This window comes from Lynx rufus, unplaced genomic scaffold (assembly GCF_022079265.1).
Source record: "Lynx rufus isolate CCGP_SWC_20201006 ecotype Redwood Valley unplaced genomic scaffold, mLynRuf1.p SCAF_1, whole genome shotgun sequence".
Lineage (NCBI taxonomy): Eukaryota > Metazoa > Chordata > Mammalia > Carnivora > Felidae > Lynx > Lynx rufus.
In genome coordinates this window covers 114,014,151-114,034,473 of record NW_025814823.1, presented here as the reverse complement: position 1 = coordinate 114,034,473, position 20,323 = coordinate 114,014,151, and the positions used below count along the sequence as shown (strand labels likewise).

The following is a 20,323-nucleotide window of genomic DNA, read 5'->3' as shown; positions in this document are numbered from 1 at the left end:
TTCCTGAGGTGCATGCAAGATGTTCTCAGGGTCAGGCAGCCCATCTGGGTCTGGAGACTCTGCTGTTGCCCACCTCAGAGCTTTTCTGCCTTCACCTTTATCCAGAATTCATATGCAATGGATATCTTAGCACAATCTCACCACATGGGTATCCTGGCATTTCTTTTAGCATTGTTCTCTCAGTGTCATCTGCAACCAGATTTTATAGCCATGGGAATATGTTAAAGTGAGGCTCTAGTTATGCTGTACCAGTAGACCTTACCTGTAAATTAGGATTTGTTCAGTTGCAGATATCAGAAAAACTGACAGGTTCTTGCTTAAATAAGGAAGGCGTGTTATTTGTCTTAGGCAGAAAGAAGTCTAGGGCTGGCCAAGGGGCTCAGACTGTCGTTGGAGAACCAGGTTTCTCCTCCCTTTTCTCTTTTGCCAGCTACACCAGTAGTTGCCGCTGCTGCCTTGGGCCCTATGTAAGCATCCTCTGAGGTGGGACAAGGGACACAGGCACAGCTGCAGCACTGGCAGATGTGCATTGACAATGGTCTTGGCCGGGACTGGGTCACATGGCACTTCCTGCTGCAAGGGAGTCTGGGAAGCTGAGTGTGTACGGTGCTATTCTCTACAATAGAGGACAGCATGGAGAAGGGAAGTTGGATGAATCAAGCGACGGTATCTGCCACATTACAGAGATTCTAGGGTCATCTGTGGATTCACAAAGTTAGCTGTGGAGGATGGTTCAACTTGGCTAAAACCGTTAACACACACAGACATGTCTGGTTTGGTTTTTTTTAAGTTTATTTATTTATTTTGAGAGAGATCACGTGTGAGAGTGGGGGAGGGGCAGAGAGAGAGAATCCCACGCAGGCTCCAAGCTGTCAGCAACAGAACCTGATGTGACACTTGATCCCAAGAACTGTGAGATCATGACCTGAGCCGAAATCAAGAGTTGGAAGCTTAACCGACTGAGCCCTGCTTTGAGGCACCCCTGGAGTGTTTTTCCAAGTAGAATTTAGCCTTAGAGGGGTCTTTCAGTTGGGTGGCCTTAAATAGTATGGGAGCTGAGCCTAAAGAGGTAAATGGACTTGCCTGAGGCCGGAGTACAGCTTGAGTGGTGGCAGAGCTACAAGTGGAATTCGGTTTATCTTACTTCCATGAAGTCAGTCCAGTGTTCTTTTCACTTCATATTCAGTGTCTCCTAAAAGTAGGCACGAATCACTGTCACTTCTCTTACAGTGATACAGATGTAGATCTGTGGAGCCGCCTCTGGGGGTCTGGTGAAGGTGCTGAGTGTTGGTCAGCTGAGTCCTGGGATCGGGAAAGGAGTTGTTACCATAGAAACTGTGTACATGTGATGATGCAGGGGCTGGGGGTGGGAGACCACTAACCTGTGGTGTTGAAGGACTGTGCTTGTGAGTTCAAGTATCTTGCTGGGAGTTGGCCATGAGAGTGGGAAAGTGCCAGCCACCGGCCGGCAGCCTGAGTCCACAGGCCCTTCCGTATTTGGATACAAACATGCCCCTTTCCCTTGCCTGGGGCCCTTGGGATGGCTTGGACTCATGAACTCCTTGGGACTCTGAATAACTTTGGAGAAGCTAAGTTGCTAACTCTCTCTCCTCTTCATCTTAGGTGTTGCTGTGATTCACAAACCCTTGTGACCCCAACTCCCACTGCCAGGAGGTGTGGGAGGGGAGGGGTGCTGCCTGTGACCGACAACGGCAGCACCATGATGCTGGGGGGCCACTTGCTGCGAGAGTCTGCGGTGGAGCCTGAAGTGCCCTCCTCCCATGTGGCGATGTGGCAAAGTGCGTCCAGCATGAAGGCTGGTGACCTGCCTCCTCCCTGAGCAGTGGGTTCCTGACAGCTCCAGCACCTTTGGGCTTTTTATGTGTGTTTCTATGGGAATACCTGAGAACCTGAAGTGTGTGTATATGTGCGTGTGTGTGTATGTGTATAGACCATGGTGTTTCACTAAGTTGGGGATGTGTGACAATCTACTGGATTTCTTTACTACTGATCCTTCTATGCTAAAAATCAAATCACAGAAACCTCTCTTCTGGATTTGCCCCGTGGGAACCCTGAGATGACTAAAGCTGCTGTCTTCTGGAGGCCAGAAATGTCCAGAAGCAACTGGTGAGAGGGGCATTGCCCTGACCATGCCCACATACTGGCCTTGACTACTGGCACTGTCTGCAAAAGAGCTGGGCATTCTTGAATCTGTACCATGCCCTCTTTGTGCTAGAACTGGGAACAGATGGGTTCCCCAGCTCCTCCCTGGGCTCTGCTCCAGGAGGCAGATGACAACTGCCTAATCCTTGGGCCACTGGTCTTTGATGTGTGGATTCAGGTTAAGGAGAGTTTGTGTCTCTTCAGCTGGGAAAACTAGCTCTTTGGAGAAGCCCTGAGTGACATTGGAGAAAAAAAAATCTATATATACATGAAAAACAAAAACAAAACAACAAACCAAAGTGGTAAGGTAGTTCCTGCCTAAAATGGTCTGAGTGGATCCTATTTCTGAGTTTTCCTGTGATAGGACAGACCCCCATATATACTGGTTATCTAGGCTTAATTATTCACAGCATCCCATTTTACTCTCAAAAGTGTTCTGGTTTGGAGGATAAATAAAGGGTCATCCTACCTCCAAACCCAAAGATAGTTTTGCCCCTGCTTTGGGTGGGGTCATGTGTGATTTAGGTGGACACGGATGACTTCAAAGGAGTATATATCAGCTGGGGCTGGCCCTCAGCACTTGATGCCAGTGGTCAATTGGCCAAGTCTGTCCAATGTCCTCATCTTCCTTTTCTTGTGCTCTCCCCCTGTTCCAGGGCCTGTACCCTTTCTCCATCCTTCGGAATCCTCCCCTCCTTGTTTTTCCTGAGAGGGAGGAGATGGTGGTAAATGCCCTGGATGAGTGATCTCTCTCAGGGATATTTACATTTTAAAAGAGGAGCTTGATAAGAGCTTTGATAATTCACAGGTAAAAATTAATGGCAGGACTTCAAGCATCTGGAGGGGGCAGATATTTAAGGGCATGTGGAATCATTTTCATTGAAAGAAAGAAAAAGAAAAGAAGAAGGAAGGAAGGAAAGAAAGAGAAAGAAAGGAAAGAAAGAAAGGAAAAGAAAGAAAGAAAGAAAGAAAGAAAGAAAGAAAGAAAGAAAGAAAGAGAAAGAAAGAAAGAAAAAGAAAAAAAGAAAGAAAAAGCCTTTCCTAAAGGAGCAAGTCGTTTATGTTGGAATTTGTGGCATCAGGAGGGAAGGCCTTGTGTCTGGAAAGTTGTGTCACACCGTGGGGGCTGGAGTTTAACCCTCCCTGATTTGGGGCCCACTTACAGGAGCCAAAGGGCTTTCTGAAACCTGATGTTAGACTTCTGATATACCTGGGGTACTTCCAAGCAGATACTGCAGGAGACTGGCTTCCCCCCAGCTCACCCCTGCAGTTAGAAAGCCACTAGCCTCCCTAGCTGGTTGGCTGCTTTGTGTATTTACTGTATATTTTTTGTGCACTAAACACTCAACTTTCCTGAAGAAGAAATGTCTTCCGATGTTGAGCGGATGTTATTTCAGTGAGACATTTGGAGAGCAGCACCAAGGCATCCAGAATGTTTAGCGGCTTTGGGAAGAGGCTAAACTACCAGTAGCTTTGTTGGGCCTGGAGGAAATGTCTCTAAAGCAATCAAAGCATGCCTTCAGTTGGGTGCTGTGTTCTCAGCTGGCCCTGGAGATGGCTGGTTTCAGAGCCCTGCCTGGCTCTGGCTTGGAAGCTGATGGAATGAGCGTTTGTTGCAATTGTTCTTCCTCTCTGTCAGAGGAAGGTTTGGGACTTTGTTATGGTGTGCGGTGGGGATGAGGTTGGGGGTTGGGGTCCGATATGTGCTATTCATACAGCTCCCGACTTCAGATTAAAGGTGCACTTCCCACCCATTTCCCAACACCCAGGAGCTGGACTTCCATGCTTTTGTGGGGGACATTATGTTTTTCATCTTCCCTGAGAGCTAGCCAGCCCTGTTTTCTGCTTTCGGAGTTTTGCTATTGGTTCCACCTCCCATCTCCCTTTCCGGAAGCACTGCCCCCTGCTGGTAGTACTGCTGAGGCCATGTTCATTTCATCCTCGCGTGTCCTTTCTCACGGGGACTAGAACACTGGTATGTCACCACCAAAAAGCCAGTCTGCTCTGGCTGCCCACAGATGCCATTTAAAACCTGCTGTCTCTTTATCACCAGGTACGATTCTCTCTCTAGTGGACACAACAAACTTGTTTTCAAGTCTGTGCTGGCCATGTGGTAGGCGAACCCTTCACCCCCGCATCAGGGTGGCTGCCAACTGCTTGTGAATGCAACTTTGCCGCTGGTAAATCTGAAAGCTGATCACAGTAATGAAATGGAATTGCAGCCCAAGGTTAGAAGCAGCTTAGACGCCACTTGGATACTGATTTGGACAACACGGAAGTCAGACTCTGAATTCCAAAGTTCTTTCTCCTAAGTACCTAATGGCATCTTTCTTTCTAAAAAGTTGCAGTATTATGCAAATGACAGTGACCTCATTTTCTGCTATGCAATAAGAATACTTAATTCTCTTTCATGACAAACCAGTTGCAATATCCCCCAGCATGCTTTTTGAGCTCTCTTACTTTGATATCTGTTGTGTAATGTTTGTATATTCCTGAGCCAGATCCTTTCAAAGATTGCCTTTTTATAAAATTGAAGCTAAAGCTTTCAGGCTAAAATTTTAATGTAGATATTTTTATAAGATAATTTTTTAGGATATTTGAATTGATTTTTATTATCCATGATGATGAAATGTTCTGTTCCATTAGTCATTCACTATCATAGTTCATGGCTGTAGCTATTTTCCCTTTGTTTCCCACTCTCCAAAAACTGATTTTTCAGTAGTATTCCAGAGATGAGTCTCTTTGACTTTGAGTCCTCTTTCTCAGACCATATTCAAGGTAGAGTGCCAGAAAACTCAGTCACTGGTGTTTCTTGAATTGCTTAGGGACTAACGTTTAGCCTGACTTGGCAATTAGCCATCTAGATTGCCTGTCCACTTTTTTTGGAGTTGGCTTTCTCTGCAGGGGTGAGGCTGGTTGGCCCATCTCCTGGTGGCTGTCACTGCCTGGCACTAAGCTGGGCGCACTGTGGCATGGAGATGCTCCAGAGAAAGCCCTGCCCTCCAGTACATACTCCCAAGGGTTTCCTAGGTCCAGCAATCCAGTCCTCATTCTTTTCGATCTCCTCGTTCTTCTGAAGCTTCTACCAGCTAAAGGCCTTTGTTGCTGGATGATGTCCCTTTTGGAAGTACCTTGTCTGTGAACATTAAATGAGGGGTCACTCTTCATGATCTTTAAGAATGTGTTTAGCATATGCTTTACAGATGCTCACACTACACCTAAAACTTGTTTCTTGAGCTGTGTCTGTACTCCCAGGCTCTACTTTGTGTATTTATCTGCCATTAGCCTCATTAAAAAAAAATCTTTATTTTTATTATTATTGGGACAGGTGCCATTTGAATTGCCTCCATGCTCCCCATTTGCACCTTGTTGGATCAGGTTGGGAGGTTGAGCAAACTCATATTCTAAGCTGGAGTTTTTAAGGCTTTGTTTGCCTGGAGAAGCAAGGAGGTTGGAATGTATTATTATTTTTTTAAGTGTTTGCACTATTTAGAGTCCTAAGCCCCTCATGTTTAGCTGTGCTGTGTGTGCTGTGTGACCAAGCAGGTGAGCCAGCAGCACTTTGGACATTTGGGAATGGAAGAGACCTCTTCCATAGTGGATAATCACAACCTCGTAGCCCCTGCACAGCTTTTGTCACGGGGCTGAGTGACGTGTGGGTGTGGCATCAACCCAGGCAGGAATGCATGTGACTGTGGCATTTGAAGAAACAAATTGCCCTAGTACTATGTTCTTGCCTCTGCTTGAGATTGAAAATTATTTCCCCCCCCCTTTATGGTGGCAATAAAGGACCCTTGTTGGACTTCTTGTTTAATTTGTATATGACGTAGGAAATACTTCGAAAGAAGACTCAAGACACTGAATGTGTATGTCTGTGTGGGTGCTCTGTCCATGTGGTCGTCCATAGGCAGGCAGACTTGATGACTAACAGCCTGTTAACACATTGCATCCATAAGGTCCTTGCTTTGGTATTCTCTGCTAGGATGTTAGAGACCATATATCTTGTAAAAGAACGCTCATCATGTGCTCCATCAGTTACAGTGATAGCTGAAGAAACTGTTACTCAAATGTATTATTTTAACAGGAATCAAGTTCTAGTTTCCCATACTCTATGTGACTTTAATTTTAATAAAATCTGAACTGTGAAAACTTTTCTCAGTATTTAATTTCTATAGTCCGGACTGTCCACTGTATCTCAGACATGAAAAGGACAGACTTATTCCCATGTATCTTCAGATGAGGCCCTTCTTCAGTGAGGCTCAGAGAGGCCAGTCCCTTCAGTAGGTGTTGGGTGGTGTGGGCAACTGTCCAGTGATATGTCAGGTGGGTGGGCTGGTCTCAGGCACAGGAAAGAGGAAACAGAGATTTGGCTACAAATAAACATCTATTTTTTAAAGTTTGTTGTAAGACCTGGAGATTTTACAGGTGTTATGTTTTGATTATCAAGTATACGAATGTTAGTTATATTTTATTAAATTTGTACAACTTTTGAATGTTTATAAAATATCAACATATATGAAATAACAAAATTTATTTATTGAGTATTTATTATGTGCCAGGCACTTTTCTTAGTGCTTGGCTTCTCTCAACGCATTTAATCCTCCTCATGGTCTTCTGAGTTACTATTATTGTCTTCATTTCACCAATGAAAATATGAAATGCAGAGTGGTTAGGTAACTTGCATGAGGTAGCAGTGGTACAGAGGGATGGAGCAAGGATACTGGTTGCTGTCTGAGGTCGTGTCCTTAGTCCTCTGTTGCTACAGCCTTGAGGAGGTAATGAGGGGAAGAGGAGGTGCTAAGGAGCACCTAGGCGTCCTTGTGAAGTGCAAACATGGCTCGAGAAGAATACCGAAGCCCAACTTTTCTGGCCAGTTGGACCAACGATGTCCCCGTTTTCTATTAATGGTAAATAATCATATTTGTTAGTGTGATGATAGTAGCAGTAGCCACATCTGATGATGTACTTATTTTACACCAGACACTCTGCTAAATGCTTTAGAACTTGATCTTTAATCCCCGTGACAACCTCTGAGGGAGGTGGCATTGCCTTTTGGAGGCTGGACATTTTCTGTCGGCTGCTCTGCCTTGCCCCTTTTCCAGCTCCTCCTCTTGAGTAACTGTGGTCACCAGGAGTCCAATCTGAAGAGTGAAAGAACCTGCTGAGCTGGGCTTCACCATATGGGAGGTGAGCCTGTTAGTAAGTGTGCCTAGAGGCTTGCCTTGGCTGCAGTTCTTAAATCCACCTCCTCAGGGACCTGGGCTCCCCTCTGGTTAACAAACTGTACAGTTGCAAGATCCTTCAGCATGTGAGTGGTTCTGCCCAGTTCCAGGTGACTGATGGACAGCTCAGAGGGGTCAGGCTCATCTCGAAGCTAGAGAGACCCAAGGGACAAGTGGCGGCCTCTTGGCCAGATCCCTCCCCAAATTTGGAAAAGTGGATTTTTAGCCCCCAGAGGACACGGCGTGCTAGACTTTGTCTGCATCTCCAGTGCCTGTCTCAGCACTCGGGAAAGAGTCACAGGAGAGGAAGAAAGGCATGTGAGGAGTACTCAAATGGTGGCAAACAGCAGGTAGAGTATGGGGTGCCAATGGGAGCTGGGGTGGGGGAGGAGAGAGAAACATGGGCACCCAGAGAGAACGGGGGACAGACTCATAGACACTTGGGAAAGGGGTGTGAGATTCCCACCAAGCAAGAAGAGAATGAGACACACAAAGAGACAGGGAGAGAAACATCATGAGAAAGATGCCTGTATGGGCCCATGCACACGCACACGTGCACGCACACAGCCAGAGATGCCACTCATACAGAAATCCAGACGCAGAGACCCAGAGGGAGATGGAGTGAGAGGGAACCATTTCTTAAATCGGCAGAAGACAAGTCAGCCTAGTGGTTCAGACCAGAAGCGTTAGAGGAGACACGGATTCACATGCAGCCTCCGGAAAGGTGATGCTGTGGCCTCGAGCCAGTGTCTACCTCTCAGCATCAGTGCCTCCAATGGTAAAATACGGATGCTGACATCACTTTTGTGAGCTTGTGGAGAAGATTACTTGGCAAAGCCCAAAAACATGGAAGGCAGACACTCGAGGCCCCAGGGAGCCTGCGCCTAGCAGAACAGCTTCTTGAATAAGAGACCCCGTCTCCTGCAGTGACTGCAAAGGACATCCTGACAGCACGCAGGTCACTACGAGCTAGGAGTGCAAGTGGAGGGAGGAAAGACACAAGAAGAGAGCTGGGCTCTCTGTCCCAGGGTTTTGTCTGGTCTGGGGGTATCCCTGGGGTTCACCTTCTGAAGGAGGCCCCTATGCAAACCAGCGCAGAAGGGGCTTGGTCTACCCGCAGCTCCTGGGCTGCTTTCTATTTGGCACAACTGTGTTTAAGTCCCTTTTGTTTCCTCCCTCCTCCCTCCCCCTGCGTGGGGTTGAGGGCATGTGTCCCCAGTTTATTTCCGGCTCTAGGAGTACGTAATCTTCCTGGCTTTGATCCCACTGACTCCACAGAATGTGGGATTTAGTAGCACTTGTGTAACTGTTTATGTTCCTAAGGAATTTCAAGGAATTTTTGATTCTCAAAAAAGCCCAGTGAGGTGTCCAGGTCAGGTACTGTTTTTTGTACAGTAGGTTTCTACCTATTGTATACAATGGGCCCTTTCTCAGTGCAATGGCTGGTGCATGTGTAACATGCAGAGTGGGTAATTTATTAATGGTAGTGATTATTCCTCTTAACATTCCCATTCTACAGACAGAGAAAGAGGCTAGAAAGAGATTCAGATTCCCAGAATCAGAGCTTGGACTCTATCACTTAAGATTGTGTTTTGCTCCACACGACACCAGTGGCTTAACCAAAGGGTGGCTTATTTTGCTCACATAACCATGAGTCCAGAGGTAAGCGATCCAGGGCTGGCACAGCAGTTCCATGATTCTGTTGGGATCCTAGGTCTTTCTGTCTTTTTGCTCTTCCACCCTTAAGATGTTGCAAGATGGATGCTCCACAGGTATTACCGCTTCTGCAAAAAGGCTTGACAAGAAAAAGAAGAAGGCAAAAGGGGTGGTGCCTGTTACAGGAAAGAAAGAGCTTTCCAGAAATCCCTAGTAGAGTACCACTTAGATTCCTTTCAGTGCCCTCAGCTGCAAGGGAGTCAGAGGAGGTGAATGCTTTTAACTGGGCACATTGCTGTTCCAAACAAACTCGAGAGTTGCACCTGGGAGAAAGAAGGGGAGCAGGGATATTGGGTAGGCAGTGAGCAGTGTTGACTACAAAGCTCTTATTAGCTTTCTGTTTCAAATGCCATGTGGTTCCCTCTCCTCCAGTCCCTCTCCTCCAGCGTGTCCATCCTCTTGCTTCTGCCCTTGAAATTACCTTAGCTGAGCACTAACCATATGCAAGGCTCCTTATCATCGAGGGCTGATGGTGCTCCCTGTGCACTTGGCACTGCTGAGGGGATAGGGAGTGGGCACCCTGGGACAGGACCGGGCAGGGAAGGCTCCTTCCGGAGCCTCACTCTGCTGTCTTCTTTGCAATATTGGCATTAGGGGTGGATGTCTCTCCTGCGGGATGAATGAGAAATCCTAAGCAATGCAAGACCTTTAGGAGCCTGTCACTGAGGCTTTAGAGACAGCTCATTTATCAGCTGTGGAAGTTTTCCTGAAGCGCTGATTGAGGAGGCCTGTCAGCTGCAAGATCTATAACCTTGATCTCAAGAGTGACCCATGTATGCAGCACCATAAATCTTTCTGAGCCACCAACTGGAAGGCAGAGGCAGGTGAGATTCAACGTTGGTCTCTTAGAGGTAATTTTCCCAACTCGCTTGTCCTCCTGTCCTCCAGGATGTCCTCACATTTGATGGTGGCCCACTGGGTGGTGTTCAGAGCTGTGCTGAGCTGCAGGAGGTCATGAAAATGATGTGCACAGTCGGGCTGCCAAGCAGCTGTCCTAGGTCTGTTCTTGCTGGGTGTGGCTTCCACCCAAGCCCTGGCTGCAGAGCAGTAGGAGGAAATATCTGAGCTGCAGAGGCCTCCACCTTCTCTGTACCTGGTGAAGAGGGTATGTGGCAGCGTGGAGAGGGTGGAGGGAGAACCCGGAGACCGGGTCTCAAAGTGTCATTTGACAACACAGCGTGATGGTTAAGAGCTTTGAATCTGAGTTAGCGTACATTTAGCCCCCTATCCACCCATTCCCAGGTCCTCTTTCAGACCCTCTGAGGACAGACAGGTCAACACAGGCATCATACTCCAGGTATGAGGGAGCCCACACTCTCGGGGAGCTAACAGCCCCCTCAAGTGCCTTCCCCTGGATCTGAACCTCACTTCTACCTTTAAGCAGCAGGCTGGATCTGAGGTGAGGGGATTGAGGGGAGAAAGGTTGGGACCATAGAGGGCATCCAAATGTATTTTTCCGCCCCAGATCCATCATTTTAATGTAACCTGACCTCCTATTTGAATGATTAACTAAGAAAGTGTCTGTCTTGGTGCCTGCGGTTTCTGCACAGCCCTGATAAGGAAGCCCATAAAATCATCTTCAGGCTCCCAGAGGAGATTTTATGTATGTCCCAGAAAAGGTGGTTTGATTTCTAGCAGCTTCTAGCAGGAACTTTCTGCCTGAATCTGGGAGGCTGCTAGGTACCAGGATCCTGGGAAGGCAGGAAGGCTGACCCCAGGTGGACTCAGGAAGGCCCAAGTGGACACAGGTGGGATGAGTAACAGAGCTGGTCATGCTGACTGCATGACCCAGAGGTGCCCTCTCACTGGGCTCTTGTGTACCCCTTCCTGAGTCAGTCTCTAGTTAGTCACTGCCTTCCCTGGCTGCTTCTGTACTTTGTGTGTATTCAATATATATTAACTCATTCAATACATATTTATCCAGCTCTTCCTGGATGTCAGTCTCTGAGCCAGCTCCATAGATGTGGTGCAAATGAGAGGGTCCCTATCCTGGTAAGGTTCCTATAGAGTTGTGAAGCCAAAGTAATAAAGAGGGAATCACAGTACATTATGGTAAGCATAATGGTAAGTAAAGGGGCCTGTGAACACGTACAGAAGGGTCAGGAAAAGTGTCCCAGTGGAAGTGGTGGTAAGCTAAGACCTTACTTTGGATGGATGATGGGTGTTGGCCTGGAAAACGGATAGGTGGAGGCGCTGGGGAGAGACAAAGAAGGAATATAACAAGTGCAGAGTCCCAGAGGCTAGAGAAGTGGCCTTGTTGAGAAAGCACAAGTACCTCAGTGTGGCTGGATCATAGAGTGTAAGGGGAAAGCACAAAGAGATTCTGGGGAGTGGGGCAGGAGCCTTGTCACAAAAGGACTTGAAACCTTGGTGAGTGCTGCTAGCAGTAACACCTGTGAGGGGGTGAGGGCAGCAGGATGAAGCAGGGGGAAGAAGTTAAACCACAATGCAGTTGCAACCGAGGCCTCACCCAGTCACCTGGGAGCTCTGGAGCTAGGATGGCCTTTCATTGCTGTCCTGAGTTCACACAAGGGGGATGAACTTTTGTATCTCTGCAAAAATCAGTCACTGACCAAAAAAGAGATAAATTGGACTTCATCACAATTAAAAACCTCTGCACTTCAAATGATACTATGAAGAAAGTAAAAAGACAATCCACAGATGAAAGAGAATATTTGCAAATCATATCTGGTAAGGATCTAGTATCGAGAATATATAAAGAATTCTTACAACTCAACAATAAGAAGATAACCCAGTTAAAAAATGGGCCAAGGATTTTAATAGTTCTCCCGAAAGATCTACAAATGGCCAGTAAGCACGTGAGAAGATGCTCAACATCATTAGCCATCAGGGAAAAGTAAATCAAAACCACAATGAGATACCATTTCATGTTCACTAGGATGGACGCAATCAAAAAGACAATAACAAGTATTATTCAAGAAGAGGAGAAATTGGAACTCTCATACCTTGCTTGGGGAATGGAAAATGGTGCAGCCTCTTTGGGAAACAGTCTGGCAGTTTCTCAAAAAGTTAAACACAGGTTTAGCATATGACCTAGGTAACTCCCCTTCTTGACACGTATCCAAGAGAAGTGAAAACACATATCCACACAAAAACCTGTACATGAACATTCATAGTAACACTATTCTTAAGAGCCAAAAAGTGGAAACTCGTCATCAGCTGATGAATGAAATAAAAAGGAGTGAATTACTGATGTATGTTCCAACATGGATAAACCTTGAAGACATTATGCTAAGTGAAAGAAGCCAGAGACAGAAGGCTACCTATTGTATGGTTCCATTTATATGAAATATGCAGAATAGGCAGATTCGTAGAGACAGAACACAGATTAGCGGTTGCAAAGGCCTGAGGGGAGGGAGAAAAGAGAGTGACTAGAACAGGGTATCTGAGGTATTTGGGGGGGGGTGATGAGATATTCTGATATTAGATAGTGACTGTGGTTTTATAATTTTGTGACTATACTAAGCTCCACTGAATTGCACTTTAAAAGGGTGAGTTTTTAGGGTATGTGAGTTATAACTCTATAAAAAAGGTCATTTTATATGCATACCCCCCAACTCCCACACGTCGTATAACCTTGAGTGACACAGCTCCCTTAGGCAGAGAGCACTGTCCGTGGCAGGGCTCAGCTGTGAGCCATTAGCAGACCACACTGTAAGGGCCTGGGGAATGAGTGCCTCCCGGGAGATCTGAGTTACGTACCACAGCATCCCCTGCGGAAAGCTTCCAGGGTGGAAGTGGCGCTGCTAGAGTTTTCCTTTAAATTTTTTTTAATGTTTATTTATTTTTGAGAGAGACAGAGACAGAATGCGAGTGGGTTGGGGCAGAGAGAGAGGGAGACACAAAATCTGAAGCAGGCTCCAGGCTCTGAGCTGTCAGCACAGAGCCTGACGCAGGGCTCCAACTCACAAGCTGCGAGATCATGACCTGAGCCGAAGTCGGATGCTCGACTGACTGAGCCACCCAGGCGCCCCGCTAGAGTTTTCCTTTAGCATGTAACCTTCATGACAACTCTTAAAAGGTAGGCATTATCATCCCCTTTTGAGATGAATGGTCTGAAGGTCAGAGAGGTTAAGCGACTTGCACAGTCTCCATAGCTAGTGGAAATTTGAACAGGAGTGTGAACTCATGTCTACCCAGAGCTGAAAGTCAGCTTCTTCACTGTGATTCTGTGCTATTTTGTGCTCAGTCATTCATAGATTTGTTGTCCCTGAAAAATTAATTAGTTTGAAATCAGGGACCATGTCTGAATGTATCTTCAGCACCCAGAACGGAACATAAAAATATACTCAAAAATGTCTGCTGGGGAGAGGGGGGTCACCTGGGTGGCTGAATCGGTTAAGTGTCCGAACTTCAGCTCAGGTCATGATCTCATTGTTTGTGGGTTCGAGCCCAGCATCAGGCCCTGTGCTGACAGCTCAGAGCCTAGAGCCTGCTTCCAATTCCATGTCTTCCTCTCTCTCTGCCCCTCCCCTGCTCGCTCTCTGTCTCTGTCTTTGTCTCTCTCAAAAGTAAATAAACTTAAAAAATGCCTGGGTGGCTCAGTTGGTTGAGCATCCAACTCTTGGTGTCATCTCAGGTCCTGATCTCACAGTTGGTGGGGTTGAGCCAGGTGACAGCATGGAGCCTCCTTGGGACTCTCTCTCTCACTGTCTCTGCCCCTCCCCTACTTGCACTCTTCCTCTCTCTGTCAAAATAAATAAACTTAAAAAAAAATCTTTAAAAAAATGTCTGCTAAGCTGAAGTAAGGAGTTCCTTTTTCTTTAAAAAAAGTTTTTTTTTTTACATTTATTTATTTTTTGAGAGACAGAGAGAGACAGCATGAGCAGGGAGGAACTGAAAGAGAGGGAGACACAGAATCAGAAACAGGCTCCAGGCTCTGAGCTGTTAGCACAGAGCCTGATGTGGGGCTCGAGCCCACGAACCGTGAGATCATGACCTGAGCTGAAGTCGGATGCTTTAACCGACTGAGCCACCCAGGAGCCCCAGGGAGTTCCTTTTTCAACTACTAAAGAAACTTCACCACTGCTAATATTCAGCAAAGGCAGTTTTCTCTAAGTCACAGGAAAAAATTAATGGGATGAGCAGAATTTCCTGATTTTTAATCCTTTTTTGGGGGAGAACTTTTGCTTTTACTCAGACAACTTTTTGTACTAACACCTAGTATCAGAAAGCATCTTATTTATCAAAAAATTGGTAGACTTATTTTCATCAATATTTCAGTTTCCTGTCAGATGCTCTCACACATTCCCTTGAAGAGATGAGAGAGTTATGGATTTCAGTTAATTGAAGTCAGCATTGAGGGAGGTGCATTTGACTGCTATTTTCCCCTAGGCTTTTCCATGAAGCTTCTCCCTTGTGGCTGATGGAGAATCAGAGGCATTATCCTCAACATATATGCCACCTACTCCCCCTGGCTAGGCATGGAGTGGGGCGTCCATAGGTGCATCTGGGCTGTCTTTGGTAGGGTTTTCTTCCTAAGGGGGAGATTGGGAGGAGAGGCATGGGTGGGGGTTGCTTAGCTGGGAGACAGTATCTGGAAAGGCAGTGGATCATTTTCCAGAACGTGGGAAGGACCACATATGTCACTGTGCTTACTTTAATATGAAGTTTCATCCTTGGAACTCAAAGATCATCTTGACTCTATTAAAGTGATAACACCCCTGTCTGTCCAAGTTGACGGCCTTAACAGTTGTTCCTATCTGCATGTGAATGCCTAAGCAATCTTGTAAGGGGAGGAAGCAAAGGGCACTGGGCACCTGAGTGGTGGCCAAGAGGGCTGGGAGCAAAAAACTGGGCCAGAATAGCATCGTGGTGAACAGTGAGGATCCAGGGACATGCTTTGTAGCCCTACTTCCTGACTCTACTGTTACACACTCTTTCCAGGTTGTTACCTCATCATGTTTTTTTACTTTTAATTTTTTTAATGTTTATTTATTCTTGGAAGAGAGAGAGAGATAGACAGAACATGAGTGGGGGAGGGGCAGAGAGAGAGACGGAGACACAGAATCTGAAGCAGGCTCCAGGCTCTGAGCTGTTGGCACAGAGCCTGATGCAAGGCTCAAACTCAGGAACAGCTAGATCATGACCTAGGCTGAAGTCAGATGCTTAACCAACTGAGCCACCCAGGCGCCCCTGGTTTTTTTTTTTTTTATTTATTTACTTTTTTATTAAAATTTTTTCAAAATTTTATAGTTTGGGGAGGGGCAGAGAGAGGGAAAGGAAGAATCCCAAGCAGGCTACACTGTCATCACAGAGCCTGATGTGGGGCTTGATCCCATGACCCTGGGATCATGACCTAAGCCGAAATCAAGAGTCAGATGTTTAACTGACTGAGCCACCCAGACACCCCATTACATCTTTGAAATGGGGTAATAATAGTCCTCAATGCACAGGGTTGTTGGAGTGATCAAATGAGATGGTAACTATATGGCAGACATAAATGGAAATATAGTCACATGAACAGAGAAAATGCAGTCTCACTTTCTCTCATAGTGCTCTGAGTTTTCCTCATGAGATTTCCACTTGCTGGCTAAGGTGGAGGGAAAACACTTCCATTTTATTCTTATCTCATAAATTTAGTCTTATTAAAAAATGTAAACAATCCCTCTAGTTATCAGCCTTTCACATTTATCTGGTTCCCTTTCCTCTTACCCCGGCTGGTGTCTGTGAACGGGAAGGGTTAGGTCCTTGTGCCAGAGGAAGAGAATCAGTTCTTGTCTAGTCAGGGTTCAGGTGCAGGAGAGGGACATACAGCAGGATTATTTCACGGCTTGTGAAATTGTTGCGAGAGGTCAAGGAACAGACTTGAGACTACTATGGCTCTCTAAGCTGTGTTGCAGAGCTAGTCTGCCTGAGCAGTGAGGAAGTAAGCTGCACAATCAGAAACAGCCATCACAGCTCCAGCCAGGTGCTTCCTGCCTTTGCCATGATCCACACCTAGAACATGGATGCCCTCCCTCTCTCCCCATGTCCTTAGAGCCTGGTCCCTGTTTTGTTTCAGTTCGTCTTATTAGCAGAACCTAAATCACGTCCAAAAACCCTAGCTGCAAATCAGTCTGGGCAATGTAGTTTTCAGCTTCCCAGCCTGTGCTTTATATGAGGAGCTGGAATGTCTGTTGAGCTAATATTACCTGCTACATTCCTTCCATTCGGTCACTTAACATCCATACATGTCCTTTTCACCAAATGTCTAAACAACCTTGGCAACAAGTTGCTTTCTTTCTTTCTTTCTTTTTTTTTTTTTTAAAGTAGGCTTCATGCCCAACATGGGGCTTGAACTCATGACCCTGAGATCAAGAGTCACATGCTGTACTGGAGCACATGGGTGGCTCAGTTGGTTAAGCCTCCAACTCTTGGTTTTGGCTTAGGTCATGATCTCACAGTTTGTGAGATCGAGCCCCACATCGGGCTGGGCTCAGACGGTGGGAAGCCTGCTTGGGATTCTTTCTCTCTCTCCCTCTCCGCCCTTGCCCCACTTGTGCTCTCTCTCTCTCTCTCTCACAATAAATAAATAAATTTAAATGAATAAACTTAAAAACAAAAAGAGTAGCACGTTCTACTGACTGAGCCAGTGAACTGCCCCACAAGTTGCTCTTTTATAACCTAATGTAACTATCCTCTGCAAAAATTAAAATGTGCTTACCTTTTTTCCATAAAAGGGAAGACCCAAATTTCATCAGTCACTGATGACATTATTCCTCTTAGTTCAGTGACAATTCTGCCTTTATATCATATAACCTGAAGCCTAAATATATACTTAATAACCACAACATATATTAGAACCTATAAAAGTAGAGGAAAGAAGAGGATCACACACAGGAAAGGGACCTATGTGCTTATGTGCATGTATAAGTATATATAGTGTGTATGTAACATGTGTGTGTATATATATATATACATATATCAGTTTTTGTTGCATAACCAAGCACTTCAAACTTAATGGCTTAAAACAATCACCATTTATTATTTCTTACCATTCTGTGGATTGGCTAGAAAGTTCTGGCCTGATATGGTTTGGCTGATCTTTGTTGGGGTTACAGGTCAGCTAGTGGCTGGGTAATCTAGAACAGCCTCGCTCAAATATCTGGTGGTTGGGAGGTTGTTGGAGGGGGCTCAGGTTTGTTCACTTGGTAGTCCCAGAATTTCAGGCACGGCAAGAGATCAAATCCCAAGGGACAAAACATCTCCGGTCTTTGTTTACGTCACATCTGTTGCTGACCCATTGGCCCAAACAAGCCACACAGCCAACCCTCAATCAAGAGGAGGAGAAATAGACACCACCTTTGGTTGGTTGGAGAAGAATCTATGGCCATTTTGCCATCTGTCACAATATATACATACACCACGACAGACTATATGCAAGTCATAAAACAAGTCTCTGTAAACTGAAAAGGATTGAAATCACACAGAGCCCATTTTCTGGATACAACAGAATTAAGCTGGAAATCAGTAACACTTGATATTAGGGGGAAAAATCCCAAAGATGTGGAAATTAAACCACAGTCCTTATCAGGTTTGGAGGAGGCTGACTGGAGTCTGTCTTTACTTTTCTTCATCCCTTTCTAGTCTTAATTTTTCCACAAGGATGGCAAAAATTAGGGAAATTTGTCAGCTAATGGTTGTTTATTCTCTTGTGCACAAACTTTTGCCACACTTGCTCATTTTTCCTCCAGATTTTCTAAGGATCGCTACTGTGGTCAAGCAACAATTTGTTAAAATGTATATTAGGATTCTCTGAGAAATAGAACCAAAAGGATATGTAAGATACATATATATAATTTCATAGGATTTGGCTCATGTGGTTATGGAGGCCAAATTGTCCCACAGTTTGCCATCTGCCAACTGGAGAACCAGGAAAACTGATAGTTTTCGGTTTTGGTCAGAAGGTGTGAGCACTGGGGGTAAATTGTGTAAGCCTGGGTCTGAACCTGAAAATCTGAAAAACCAAGAGTGCCAAAGGCCAAGAACAGAAGATGGATGTCTCATTTTAAGCAAAGAGTGGGGATTCCCCGTTTTTGTCCTATTCAGGCCTCCCAAGAATTGGAGGGCACCTACTCACATCTGGTGAAGGTCATCTTTCCTCATTCCACCAATTCAAATGCTAGTTCCAGGGACACCCTCACAGACACAGCCAGAAATAATGTTTACCAGCTATCTGGGCATCCCTTAGCCCAGCCAAGTTGGAACATAAAATTAACCATCACAGATGCCTCTTTCATCATGTTCCACTTGTCCAAGTTTGGTTCTTCCAGCCCTCCAAAATGGCACATTTTCGCCAAGCACTAAGCATTGGACCATTATTCTCCTGCCAGCAGTGCCTCTCCTTAGGCTATCCCTTCCTGCTTTAGCTACTGTTAACAGCATCTGGTCATTATTACTGGTCTTCCTGAGTAGCTGGTGAATTAGCATAGAAACTGTTGATATCAAAAAACATATCATGAGAGCCATAGGTACCCTATTCTGAGCCCAAGGCGCGCATCACTGATCAGGTAGGACATTGTCTCACTGACCTCTGGAAGACAAGGCACAGGCCAGTCAACTGGAGTTGGCATCAGAGATGAATTTTCATCTCTGAGTTGTCATCTCAATTTTAAGTACTTGCCATTGTGTTCCTTTGCCCACTGTAACCCTACTATATTGTTCTGATGTTCTGGGGATGGGCAAGTATGGGCAGAAAATCACATATCTTAGAAATATGCTATAATTGTTGAAAGTACAGGAAACTGGTTATACAAAAGTAGTGAATCAAGTCATGGCTTCCCCCTCACCCCCTGTAATGTAAAAATTATAATGTTTTTTAAGTTTTAAAAAATGTTTAAATACCATTAGCTGTGTTATGTGGAGAGACTTAATATCAAGCTGTTTGTGCTCTTCCCCAAGCATTTTTCTCTTTAAAAAGCTGTCTTCTGCCCTTATTTCCAGAGATCCTAGAGGCTTTTCTCTTTGTGTCTGAAGAGGGTCTACAGATTTTAAAAGTTAATGCTGTTCTATAACTTCAGAAAATACCTTATTTGCACACCAGAGGCCCCTCTTTGATTTAGAAATACAAATTGTGTACCAGCTCCTAGCTCTCAAATTTCTTCTGTGTGCCAGGCATTCCCCTGAATGATTTATCTACCTCAGCTTCCACATTCCTCACAACAGTCCTGGGAGCCTTGTATTAGCATCCCCTTTCTCCTGATGATGAAATGGCTCAGAGTTGTCAAGTGATTTGTCCAAAATTGCACAACTGGAAAGTGGTAGAGTTAGAATTTGAATCCAGGTCTGTGTGGCATCAAAGCCTTAACTAATGCCCTTCCCAACCTCTTTCCTAGGGGTCATGGTGCTCTTGCTTTTGGGGGTCTTATGAAGCTTCTCTGCCTTTTTTTCTGCTTTTCCCCTACCTTCTTTAACTTGCACTAAGTCAAACACTTTTTTTTATTTATTTTTATTTTGAGAGAGAGAGTGAGAGAAGAGTGGGGGGAGGGGCAGAGAGAGAGGGAGAGAGAGAACTCCAAGCAGGTTCCACACTGTCAGCGTGGAGCCTGAGATGGGGCTCAGACCCATGAACCGTGAGAACATGACCTAAGCTAAAACCAAGAGTCAGATGCATACTGACTGAGCCACCCAGGTGCCCCAAGGGCTCAAACACTTTTCAATCTCTCTCTCTCTCCTCCTCCTCCTCCCTTCCCTCCCTCCTATTAGTCTGCAGAGACTTGGACATTCCTCAAATAGAAACCCCTTTCATCCTAGGGACCCAGCTTAAAATGCCAGAGTCCCAGGGCAGAGAAAACGGCCTAAGAGTTAACGAAGTGCTGGCATCAGGTCCTTCTGGGAGAGCAGGACTTGAGAGAGGTGGGGAGGAAACTCAGGAGGGGAGGGAAAGAATGGGAAAATAAGAGATGGAGCATGCTTAATCAAGTTGCTCTTAACCTCACAGACCTCAGGCCTTAGACCTAGAGAGTTATCCATTGTGTATCCACTTCCCAAACCCTCTTGAGCACCCACTGTTGGCCAAGCTCTGTGCTGGACTTTGCGCATCCTCAGATAGCTAAGCCCCACCCCTGGGAAGTCAGAGTGGGGAAAAGGAAGGAAGCCTGCTGCTGCTGGAGAGGCGCATTTGGGGTAGGAAGGGCAGAGAGGGGGCACGGGAGGTAAGAACCTCTCTTTAGCACTGGCTACTTCGGGCACTGGTTGTAGTAGATTTTCAGGCCACGCTC

General features: G+C 45.7%; 1 protein-coding gene across 1 annotated transcript in view; it reads left to right on the top strand.

Moving 5' to 3' along the window:
- KLHL3 (kelch like family member 3) overlaps positions 1-2,240 on the top strand; it is an 82,219-nt gene extending 79,979 nt beyond the window's left edge. The window contains exon 13 of the mRNA XM_047097448.1: positions 1,624-2,240. Within this exon, the coding sequence (XP_046953404.1) occupies positions 1,624-1,652 (29 nt within the window). The 3' untranslated portion in view covers positions 1,653-2,240. The remainder of the gene's footprint in view (positions 1-1,623) is intronic.
- Positions 2,241-20,323: the final 18,083 nt, after the last annotated feature.